The 12,260-nt window shown below is 44.0% G+C and overlaps 1 protein-coding gene across 3 annotated transcripts; it reads left to right on the top strand.

Moving 5' to 3' along the window:
* Window positions 1-409: 409 nt before the first annotated feature.
* On the top strand, window positions 410-5,457 carry LOC101753557 (putative potassium transporter 12). Of its 3 annotated transcripts, none has more exons than XM_004972541.3 (9): window positions 410-1,413; window positions 1,808-2,033; window positions 2,433-2,678; window positions 2,753-2,803; window positions 2,944-3,204; window positions 3,283-3,335; window positions 3,409-3,523; window positions 3,687-3,941; window positions 4,269-5,457. In XM_004972541.3, the coding sequence occupies exons 1-9, from the start codon at window positions 1,288-1,290 to the stop codon at window positions 5,303-5,305; spliced, it is 2,370 nt and encodes a 789-aa protein (XP_004972598.1). In that variant the 5' UTR covers window positions 410-1,287; the 3' UTR covers window positions 5,306-5,457. The 3 variants fall into 3 exon arrangements, with proteins under 3 accessions (XP_004972598.1, XP_022683351.1, XP_022683352.1); XM_022827617.1 differs by lacking the exons at window positions 410-1,413; window positions 1,808-2,033 and adding an exon at window positions 2,309-2,325 and having other exon boundaries at window positions 2,433-2,476; window positions 2,562-2,678; XM_022827616.1 differs by lacking the exons at window positions 410-1,413; window positions 1,808-2,033 and adding an exon at window positions 2,062-2,325.
* The last annotated feature ends 6,803 nt before the right edge of the window (window positions 5,458-12,260 follow it).

Raw genomic sequence — 12,260 nt, 5'->3', positions numbered from 1 at the left:
ATATAATTAGAGGCATGGATGTCAGTAATAATTTGTTTGATTTGATGCCATCTGACCGTCATGTGAGCTTGAACTTGGGCAAAGGTGATGAACAGATTATTATGCAAAGAAAGAGCTTAACAAAGTCAAAGACAAAATCTGAATCTCTGAAATAAATAAATTTGTAGAACACATACTGCACACTGTAAGAGATAATACTAATAATTGGTACTGTATCTTAGAAGTTTGGATCCCAATGATCTCAACCAAAAAAAGGGGTGGTAACTACTTTAGGATGAACACAGTACCAGGACCAGGGACCTGCCAGCTCATCCTCTGCATCAGCAGGACCAGTATGTAACAGACTTTTAGCTGTAAATTTAGCACTGCCTCTCTTTTGAAACATTTACTCCTGTTGGAAATTCCAGTTGAAATGACAATTCCAATTTGTTCTTCTGGGCTCCTCACCTAACCTTTTTCCCTCTCAGTCTGAGGTCCAATTTTCAGCATCTAGCCATATGCTCTTCCTGCCCCTTCTTCTATGAACGTGCAAAGAGCAGGGGAGCTCCTCTCTCTCTCTCTCTCTCTCTCTCTCTCTCTCTCCCTCCCATAAATCATATCTCCTCAACCTAAACCTTCTGTCTGCTGGATTGCCGTGCTTTTGACAATTGGAGGGCGGCCCACATCGCTGCTTGTCCCCGTTGTGGGAACTGTAGCATCAAAAACTTAATCTTGCCGAGGTTTTGGTATTGAAATATTGGGGTTTTCTTGGTTCCGCGAATCTGTCCAGGTTCGTCTCTTTGTCTGAAGCGTTTGAGGTTGATTGGAGTGGAGATTTTCGGCTCGGTGGGCTCAAATCCTCGGTTTCTAGCTCGATTTGGGTTATTCTCGCTCCGATTCTTGGCTCTTGGCTCTTGGACCAAAGGTTCCATTCTGGTTCTTGCTGAAATCAAAGGGGAAGAGTTCGGTCTTGGCTGCAAGTCCTCTTCGAAGATTTGAGGTGGCATTCGGATTTGGGTTATCTGTGCTCCTGTTCTTGGTTATTCTTGGAGGATTTGCTGTTTGCGTAGACCAAGGTGACGGTCGGTCTTGGGCCGCTGCTGATGTGGGGATTTGTGGTGGAATTGCAGTGAGAGGGCCAGAGATTTGTTCCTGATTCTGGTTTTGGTGGTTTAATTTCCGGTGCTCAATTTGGGAAGTTAAGGAGTTCCATTTTCGGTTGATGCGAAGGGGAAGTCACTTTCGGCCGTTGGGGAGCTCTCAGGTGTGAGGTTTTGAGGTGGGATTGTGACCTGAAGGTTGAAGGAGATGCTAATGGCGTCGATATCAGATAGCGAGACAACCAACCGGGGAAGTATGTGGGAGCTGGATCAAAACCTTGATCAACCCATGGATGAGGAGGCCAGTCAGCTGAAGAACATGTACAGAGAAAAGGTATGGTTTTGATGCTTGCATGTCATCCCTGAATGTTTGTTGCACAACCCTGTGTAGTCATAGTTGTTTCTAGCTGCATCTGAAAGTAACATGGTGGTCCTTTGATGTGAAATTATGAATGGTACAGTATTCGATTGATGGTTCAGGACCATTTTGATATAAAAGGATAGCAGGAACCATATTGTAGATGTGCTGTTAATGATATTTTCAATTGCAGGAACAATATTCAGATTCTTACATCTTGTTTTGTTCTTTCATCTTAAAGTGCTACAATATCTGTGCTCTATGTGCTTTGTGTAGGCTAGTTCGTTATTGTGTTCTTTTTTTTTTTGAGGAACGTTATCGTGTTCTTAGCACAAAGAAACTGACATGATCTTTGCTTTTGTTCATCCAGAAGTTTTCATCAATTTTGTTACTGCGGCTTGCATTTCAGAGCCTTGGCGTAGTATTTGGTGACTTAGGTACATCACCATTGTATGTTTTCTACAATATCTTTCCACATGGGGTGGATGATGATGAAGATGTTATTGGAGCTCTGTCCTTGATCATTTACACACTTACTCTCATCCCTCTGATGAAGTATGTTTTTGTCGTCTTGCGAGCCAATGATAATGGTCAAGGTGAGAGATCACTTTCTTGTAATCTTACCCTTATTTGTTGGCTGTTATGACTCGTTTGGTGTTTGCAAGAATTATGAGTTGTTGTCAAAAAGAGTTTGCATTTACACGTTTGTAAAAGTATGAGCTGATAGTCCACAGAGGTTCTGCAATTTTACCATTTGGTTTGGTTGGCAGAATCTCATAGCAAAGCATCACTCTAGTGATGGATTTGTATCGAGTATCAACACGGTTTAATATGAGATGCCAAAGTGATTGCTAGACAGCACTTTACTAATCATGAAATTTGTAGAAGGTGAAGCTTCAAGTTCATTTTGCTTTGTGCTCAGACAAGAAACACCTTTTCAATTGGAATTTGTTTCCACAAACTTTCAGACAATATTTTTTCCTGCTTATTTACAGGTGGCACATTTGCTCTTTATTCTCTACTGTGCCGGCATGCAAAGGTCAGCACTATACCCAACCAACATAAGACCGATGAAGAATTAACCACATATAGTCGGCAAACTTATGAGGAGAATTCACTTGCAGCAAAAGTGAAGAGATGGCTAGAGGGACATGCATATAAAAAGAACTGTCTTCTTATTCTTGTCCTCATTGGTACATGTACTGCCATTGGAGATGGAATCCTTACTCCTGCTATATCAGGTATTCAGAATCATAGTTTTATGAGTAAGTCTAAAATAACTATGATCTAACCTGCATTTTTATGTACTATGTAGTTCTTTCTGCATCAGGTGGAATAAGGGTTCAGAATCAGAACATGAGTACAGGTATTTTCCCCCTCCTGTATGGTTTTCTTGATGTTTGTTCTGAACTCTGGTGGGCTGCATTTTTCATTTTCCTTGATCTATCGAGGATCATAACATCCTTTGCATATGCTGCTTGTTCTAATATCCTCCATATCTGGCAGATGTGGTTGTAATCGTTGCTGTGGTCATATTAATTGGCTTATTCTGCATGCAACACTATGGGACAGATAAAGTTGGGTGGCTCTTTGCACCTCTAGTGCTCCTTTGGTTTATTCTAATTGGGAGCGTTGGGGTAGTGAACATACACAAGTACAACAGTTCTGTTCTAAGAGCGTATAATCCGGTCTACATCTTCCGGTATTTCAGACGAGGGAAGTCCGAGATTTGGACATCTCTTGGAGGGGTCATGCTTAGCATCACAGGTCATTGGCAATTCAACTGTAACTTTTGCATCAATTGTTAGATGAAACAGAGTTACTTAAATGTGGTTTTCTATTCAGGAACTGAAGCATTGTATGCTGATCTATGTCACTTCCCTGTACTGGCTATTCAGGTGAGTGGTTTCAACCAAAAAGAATCATGAAGTATGATATATGCCTCAATGAAATAATCATGTCTATGTCCAGATCGCCTTCACCCTAGTGGTGTTCCCATGCCTTCTACTGGCGTACACTGGGCAGGCTGCTTACATTATCGACCACAAGGACCATGTAGCTGATGCTTTCTATCGCTCCATCCCAGGTCCTACTGTACTCTAAACAAATTCAATTCCTAATTTCTCAAATACAATACCATCATAGTCCACTATGTGCAAATTGGCATAGTGCTTATCGCACTACCTTTACTGTACATTAGTGCTGTGTGCACTTCGATATACTCAAGTTGAGTTGCTCTATCACTGCAGGTGCCATATACTGGCCAGCACTCATCATAGCAACTCTTGCGGCTGTAGTTGCAAGTCAAGCAACCATATCTGCTACCTACTCAATAATAAAGCAAGCTCTTGCACTGGGTTGTTTTCCCCGTGTCAATGTTGTCCATACATCAAAGAAATTTCTGGGACAGATTTATATCCCTGACATCAACTGGGTACTTATGATTCTTTGCATTGCTGTAACTGCTGGATTCAAGAACCAAAGCCAGATAGGAAATGCTTATGGTAAGCTTTGCATATTGAATTCCCTTCTTGTGATGCAAAATGATGCTAAATAAGGAGAAACCGATATGTGAATGTCATGCTTTCGATGCACTTTCAGCTCTAAACTTCACACATTAGTGCTAAGTAGAAAGTAGCTAGCAATAGTTCAATGCTGTGTAGTTAATTGCTAAAAACAGAGTCATCTTTATCTAGTAGACAGCATTACCGTACCCTAACAGAAGGCTCAAATCGTAGACTAAGATTCTGAATACAATTTTGACTGAGCCTTCAGGAAGCACTTTGCAGTCCTTTACATGACACTCATTTGTCTACATGTTGTCTGAGCAGGCACTGCGGTGGTGATTGTTATGCTAGTTACAACATTCCTTATGGTCCCAGTGATGCTGCTTGTATGGAAGAGTCACTGGATCCTTGTTGTCATCTTCCTCGTGCTCTCCTTGACAGTTGAGCTCCCATACTTTACAGCCTGCATTAATAAAGTGGACCAAGGTGGATGGGTCCCACTAGTCATCGCGATAACCTTCTTCATTATCATGTATGTGTGGCATTTCTGCACCGTGAAGCGTTATGAATTTGAGATGCACAGCAAGGTATCTATGGCCTGGATTCTGGGATTAGGGCCAAGCCTTGGCCTTGTCAGGGTTCCTGGGATAGGATTTGTATACACCGAGCTGGCAAGTGGCGTCCCGCTTATCTTCTCCCATTTCATCACCAACCTCCCTGCCATCCATTCAGTTGTTGTATTTGTCTGTGTGAAGTACCTCCCGGTATATACAGTCCCTGTTGAAGAACGGTTCATCATGAAGAGGATTGGTCCAAAGAACTACCACATGTTTCGCTGTGTTGCAAGGTATGGATACAAGGACATCCACAAGAAAGACGAAGACTTTGAGAAGATGCTCCTCGACAGGCTCTTTCTCTTCGTCAGACTGGAGAGCATGATGGATGGCTACTCCGACTCCGAGGATTTCACCATGATGGAGCAGAAGCCTGAGAGGTCCACCAGAGCACTGCTGGCTGAGAAGGCTGGAAGCAACACGATGAGCTCGATTGGTGACATGAGCTACTCATCACATGACTCCATCATGCCGGCAAAGTCACCTTTGACAGGGAACAGCCTGACAAGGTACTCGAGCCAGACATTCGGCGATGAGCAGGAATTCCTGAACCGGTGCAAGGATGCTGGCGTCGTGCACATCCTTGGGAACACGGTCGTGCGGGCGCGCAGGGATTCAGGGATCGTCAAGAAGGTGGCTGTGAATTATGTTTACGCCTTCCTTAGGAAGCTCTGCAGGGAGAACAGTGTGATCTTCAATGTTCCTCATGAAAGCCTTCTGAATGTAGGCCAGATATATTACATATGAACAATTTTTTCGTTCTTTTGTTCAGGGTTCAGAAGTGAGTAGTTCTGAGCTGCTGGAATCTGTAGGGCAGGTGAACACTGTACATGATCAGTCCTAGAGTAAAGCTTCATTACTTCAATAGTCAGTTTCATGCCTTTTTCAGGTATTACTGATGTTGCTGGTCGCACATTCTACATGAGGTTTGTTGCAGTATCCAATTGCCATTTTTCCTCAGTAAGGCAAATGGATTTTGTCTAATACAACGTCAACAATTGCTGCTGCGTACATTATGTAACTGTCAGGCTTAGAAAAAAAAACCTAGCGGATCGGCACTCGCCCGTCTCAAATATCAGTGGAAAATATGTAGCAATGGCAAATATGCAAGTCGGTCACGTTAGAAGAGTGAAACCAAAGTATATTGATTACCTACCAGCTTTGGTAATATCGTTCACCTGTAGTACCATGTGTAAAGAAAATGCAGTGAAAATCAGAAAACATTTAGCAGTCAAAAGGTTTTGCACTGTCCATGTTGCATCCAATGGATGTAATCCCTCCTGCACGGAAGCACCAGCCGTGAGCGCTTGAACTTCTCTCTGGAAGCATGGCCATCTTTCCAACAAATTCTAGAAACAATCTAGGTTGTATTTGTAATTGGACGTTGCTAGCGTCCGGACGTCCGTTGGAAGCTGTGGCGGAACCGCCCAACTTAAGATGATTTAAGTGCGCCTAATCGCCGTGGGAACGGCAATTATCCGAAACGTACTTAAAACAGCATAAGTCCGGTAGTCCGTCGAGTGTCCCTGATTCTAGTATCTTCGTTCTTCTGTCTCTGATTATAATATTCCCGGATACAAGCTTGATGTAAGTTGTACATAGCGGTCATGTAGTCAGAAGCAGCAGCTACCAACACATCGTGCTCCACACGAGATGTGTTCTTCAAAGCTTTGATCCTCCGCTTCCATATCCCGTCATCTTGATGCTTAATTGGATAGAATCGAGCAGAACTCGACCCTATTTCCACCTTATGATTCTCACACAGCTCAGTAAGAGCTGTCATGGCTGCCCTTTCTATAGTATCATTGAATTCGAAACCCGATTCCATTACTTCCTCCAAACGCCAATTAGGTCGGGTATCATCATCTGGGATATGCACATACACCGTGCAACACTGCTTATGGCCGGTATCTTCCTTTCTCCAATAGTACTCTGGGGGATTATGAAAACCCAACTCTTGTAGTGTCTTCCAGAGTAATTGCACGAACCCTGGTTTGTCCAGATAACGACCACGAGTCCACCCATCCCTATCCGTGTAACCTTCTTCGAACATCCTATAAAAGAAACGAGGTCAGGTATAGCGGCACTCACCAAACCCAAAGGTTTTTTTAAACATGCAATGCAATTATGATGCAACGATTCCTACGTACTTTCAGACTCATATACACACTCGTAAAAAAAATTGGTGGCATCGTAATCTCTCCCTAAGTAATAAACTACCGAATACTAGCGACACGCAGCAAACAGTTAATATCTGCAAAACAATCAACCAGTTAATACTACTGCCACCTATGACTCTTGTTTTTATTATTTAAAATAGAGTCTCAGTGTTTTAAAAGGTAATATTTGTTGATTATCCCAACCTACGGCTCTGATACCAGCTGTGGCGGAACCGCCCAACTTAAGATGATTTAAGTGCGCCTAATCGCCGTGGGAACGGCAATTATCCGAAACGTACTTAAAACAGCATAAGTCCGGTAGTCCGTCGAGTGTCCCTGGGACTCCTCGAAGAATCCACGGCGTGTCTCATCACCATACATCAGGATAATATCCGCGATGGGATAATATCAACAAACATTACATTTTTACATACATAATTAAGAGGTACGAGTTATTACAAGACTTAAGTTGAGACATACTTAGTGATGCAGAGTTAGACAAGCTCTAAGATTAAACATAAACAGTTCAGGAGAAGATGCGTCGATAAACAGTTTTCTAGAGTATTGAGAGACTCAGGTCAATACTCTAGATCTTCGGGGTCTCCTCCTCGGTAGCTTCCTGCGGAGCTTCTGAAAGATAACCACAAGGGGAAAACCCTGAGTACGGGGTACTCAGCAAGTCTTACCCGACTAACCAATATAATAGTTTTTCTTTGGAATGCATGTCAGCCTTTGGGTGTGCTTGGTTGACACGGTTTTTGCCGAAAAAGCTTACTACGAGTGAGGCCTTAGTTTTATCTTTTATTTTAGTTAAGTCATTACCTAACCATTCTAGATGATAACAGAAGTAAAACAATCATAACTGTTAACTCATATAGTACTTGGCAACAGGAGATTTTATATCACATGAGTTATACTACGATGCTCAACAGTGATCAAGTGCATTCATGACCGAGAATTGCGGCGATCCGGATCTAATTACATCCTGCAGGAGAGTACCCTGATCACCAGCATTATACGACTGTCCAGGTCGTACTAACAACCTCTCGATTAGCAAAGTCAATGATTAGGAATACAACTACCCGGACCCAGGGATGCACCCCCACATGGGACCCCACGTCTGGCCCCGATCTCCATGTGAGTTTCAGGCTACACCCCTGCCAATCTCCAGCACGTCAAGCGTGGGTACGAAGCATTCCTGATTATAGAATTTACTAATCTACTGGGCTTTACTGGTCCCATACCCAGTAAGTGATCAGATGTTATCACTTGATCAGCGGTTAAGACACGAATCGGGCCTTAACCAGATTAATCTAGCAGACAGAACTACATCTCTAGCTTCTGTCCGTATTCATATTCCCAACTATCCTTCATAAGCAACATGTATGACTTAAGAGTTTTCCTTAAGGTTGGTAAACCAATCATGTAAGCATATAAGCATTTCTAGACTTGGGTAGTTTCTAAGATTTGAACAAGTGGCAAAGATGTCCTTAATTCAAGGCATGATCATACAAGAGAATAGGTTTCATTCAACTCCTAGACTTAGTGCATACAATAAACAAATAACCTATAACTAGTCACATGAAATAACGACTCTAAAATAGATAGGTATAAATGCACCGGGGCTTGCCTTGATCGATAAAAAGATTAGTAGAAGCTGATGGATTTGCTTCACCGGGAACAAATTCAAACACTTCGTCGGACTCTAAAGGTCCTTCTGAAAATTCCCAGTATTCCTCTTCTGGTGCTTCTGGATCTACGGCACAATATATGCAGGGGTTAGGATGCAAACTTTTTAAATAACAGACTATACAACTTTCCTTCATGATAAAGTTGCAAGCCAACAAGGACTATACGACTTATCACGATAAAGTTGTAAGTCAACACACAAAAGAAATCTAAAAAGATTAACCTATATTTTTTTATTTTTCTTATTTAACCCTTCCTATAGCTTTTAATTTTTGATAAAGGTGGTAAATAATTTCTAACTTGGAAATCTAATTTCCTATAGGTAAAGAGTTATTTGTGATTGATAAAGTATTATTCATGTTTTTATACATTTTATAAATATTAAGTATTTATTTAATTACCTTAAAAGGAAGGCATTAAATAAATACCCAAATTTTTATTATTTTCCTAGGGTGTAAAAATTTTAATGCATAAAGGAAAATAAAACAAGCCTAACAAAGTTGGTTTCACTAATTTTGGACACTCCTACAAATTTCTGTGATTAAAATGGTGTAAAACGAATTTAAACGGATTATTTTGCTAAAGAAATCTAACTTTTCCCGAAATTCCCCCGGAAAAACTTTTCTTACTCACCCACGCTCTACCCTCTCTCACGAATCACTGGGCCCCACGGTGCGGACCCCACCTTTCCTATTCATTCTACCCGCCGGCCTTATTCTTCCCCCTAACGGGCTTCGCGGGCCGATTTCTCCTTTCTTCTTCACTTCGCAGCCCACTAGTGGCCCACTGGCCCGCTCTTTCTTTTTCTTCTTTTCCCGCGGGGCCGGCCTGTTACTGCTCTGGGCCTCCGGCCTCCTTTCCTTCTCTCGCCGACCGCGCGCTTTACTGGGCCGTCACGCTGCGTCGGCCCACAGACGGCCGCGCCGCTTCGGCCTGCACCTTCCCCCCCCCCTCTCTCTCTCTGACACGCGGGCCTGAGCGCCTGGCTCCTTCTTCTTCCTCCCGCCAAAAGCGTCCGCGACAGGGGGCGGCGCGGCTCGCCGGCCGGCGCCCTCCCAGCGGCGGGACCAGGCGACAACACCAACCTGAGACCTACACGACCTCGTGCGCGGCAACAGCTTCCCCGGAGATGGCCGGAGCCATCCCCTCCACGGCGACGGGCGGCAACACCCACGGCCGGTGGTGACTACTCACGATAACGGCATAACCTACTCAAACGTCTACCCCGACACCATCCTAGGATCCTAAGGACTCGACTACGACTACTCAAGAAGGAAGAGAGACAGCGCAAGGTGGTTCTCACCGTGAGCGGGCGGCGTGACGACGGCGGACAGAAGCGGCGGCGGTTCAAGGTGTGACGGCGAAGAAGCTGGGCAACAAGTTGGTAAGGTTACTGGTGGGGTGTAGGCGGAGGTGTGGACGGAAGGAATCGACGGGAGCTGCGGTGTGGCGGTGGAATTTTGCTCGGCGGCGGTGCTTGACAGAAGAGGCGCTGGCGGCGGTAAAAAGAGCGGCGATGAAAACAGCGGCGCGGGAGCGGTAGTTATTCAAGCGTTCACCGTGCGCATGGGCGACACCGTGGCCTACCCGTAGGCTTATGTGGTGAGGAGGTGGCCTAGCTAGCTGCGCTGGCGGACGACCGACGACGGCGGCGGCGACACGTCTGGAGGCTCTGTCACCGCTCCTCCCGCCCGTGATCTTCAGAGCCAAGTCGTGGTCGATCTCCAATCCGACGGCCTCCCGTGCCTTAACAGAAGTTGAAGATAATCTCAAACCCATCATCTTTTGTTTTGGCTCTGACTCAAGATAAACATCAAATTCGACTCAATTTCGATTTATTTTCCGGGTTCCTTTGAAGTTCACTGAAACTGACATTCAGTTCGTCAGTTTAACGACAGTGGCGTTGAGCTTACTTGGTGAACCGATTCAATGATCCAAACCTTATTCTTTCAATCCAACTTCTTCTCAAATATGTTCTATAATGTGTCAAAGTTCCATTTTGCTTATGAACACCTACCTTTCTTGATCCATACTACTCTGAATTTGAATTCAAAGTCGACCCTTATACTGTCGGTTTCAGACTTAGTCATTTTTCAGAGTGTCAGTTAAGTGTGACAATGTGCTGACTTTGAGCTTGAGTTTGACTTCCCTCTTGTTATTGATCCTGGCCAACAACACCCAGATCTTGTAGTCCAAGGTTCACACTTCAATATAGTGTAGTTGTCTTGATGCACTTATTTGCAAATTTTCCCAGAATTCAATTTCCAAAATGGACTCTGAAGCTGTTTTTCTGGAACTCTATTTTCGGACGATGAACAGTACACGTCCTTTTCTTTTTCTTTTCTCTGATTCTTCTGAGAGATTTAGCACTAGCTTAGTTCCAAATTTTTGATCCTTCAGTCCTAAATACTCTTACACTTGTATTCCACACATTTGACAAATTTTTCTGAATTTCAAATTTGAAATTCAAATTTCGGTCAAAATTTGGCCGAATTTGATCTTTTGCCATTTTTCCTTCTTTTTCTTTTGGATTTCCTTCTGAATTTTTCATGGTCACTATATTATTTCAAATGGCATTTATTACAGAAACTTTCCATCAGACGTTTCGTTGGTCCATCGCAACATCAAAAAATAACGTCTGCAACATAGAAAATAAACATTTGCAACATATCACCGTTTGCAACATCAAAAAATATGTTGAAAAAAAAAATTATTAACCATTTGTTGATGATGAGGAAAAAAATCCACCACAACATCTGTTTCATGTAGTATGGAACATTCAAATCTCTCATTGAAAATGCAATATCCAGATAAAACACTTGCAACATGTGTGTGAAACATATGCAACATCGCAACATCAAGATCTACTTTGCAACATCCACATGAAACACTTGCAACATTCTTCTAAAACATTTGAAACAATTGAAACATACGCTTGCAACATGCAGCAAACCCTGGCAGGAGGAGCACTGCACAGCGGTTTCCGACGCTAAGAAACGGTGGAGGAGGAGGAGGATGGCGGCGGGCGGCGCGGCTCGCCCCTGGCCGCCCTTCCCCGTGGAGCTCCTCAGACGGTCAAGCCCATTGCCGATGGAGCAGCTCCTCCAGCGGCCGACGCGGCTCGCCCCCTGGTTGCGGGGGAGAGGTGGCCCGCGCCCCGGCACTCAAGCGGCGCCCGGCGCCCCCTTTCCCAGTGATTTGGAGGGGTCTCAAAATCGCTCGCCAGCGCCGTCTTCACTTGCAACACCATCGCCACAGCCATGGCATCTCGCTGTGCACCACAGCGATATCGTGTCCCCTCTTCGATTTCTTCTTCTACGCGGGATACAGATCTGCTGCCGCTCAAACAAGCATGGGCGAAGGAGGAGCAATGTCCGCTGATGATGCCGAGCGGAAAGGCAGCGTGGCGTCGGACGGCGAGATGGTGGAGGAGTGAAGCACTACCAGGGAGCTCAGAATGAGGATAGATAGAGAAGAAGAAAAGGATAAGAAGGAACTGGTTGTGTGGCTTATGATATTTCTGGTGGTTGTGAGCCCCACGCTTAGATATTTTTGGTGACCAGCATCCGACGTGTCCGGATCGTATGGGTTGTAGTATTACTGTTCGTAATTTTCAACTTCCCATGGATATTTCATTATTTCTGTAATGGTGGGCGTATGCATGTACTACAGGAAATAACTCTTTTTGCCTTTTTTCCCCCAAAAAATGTGGTGCTACAATACCACGCGGACAGTAAAAATAGCACAGTACACACGCCTTTAAACTTCACTTGAACTTCCTACCAAACCGGTATAGTATACCATGGCCCAAAAGCTTCATGGAGTTTAATTTGCTACTACAGTAAATCGGCTGA

Source organism: Setaria italica, chromosome VI (assembly GCF_000263155.2).
Source record: "Setaria italica strain Yugu1 chromosome VI, Setaria_italica_v2.0, whole genome shotgun sequence".
In the NCBI taxonomy this organism is placed as follows: Eukaryota; Viridiplantae; Streptophyta; class Magnoliopsida; order Poales; family Poaceae; genus Setaria; species Setaria italica.
This window is presented reverse-complemented; position numbering and strand designations above follow the sequence as displayed.

Excerpts from the sequence above, each read along its gene's own strand:
- LOC101753557 (XM_004972541.3), top strand. The coding sequence starts at position 1,288 with ATGCTAATGGCGTCGATATCAGATAGCGAGACAACCAACCGGGGAAGT. Across the intron at positions 2,804-2,943 it reads GAATCAGAACATGAGTACAG|ATGTGGTTGTAATCGTTGCT; the intron begins GTATTTTCCCCC and ends CATATCTGGCAG. Across the intron at positions 3,942-4,268 it reads CCAGATAGGAAATGCTTATG|GCACTGCGGTGGTGATTGTT; the intron begins GTAAGCTTTGCA and ends TTGTCTGAGCAG.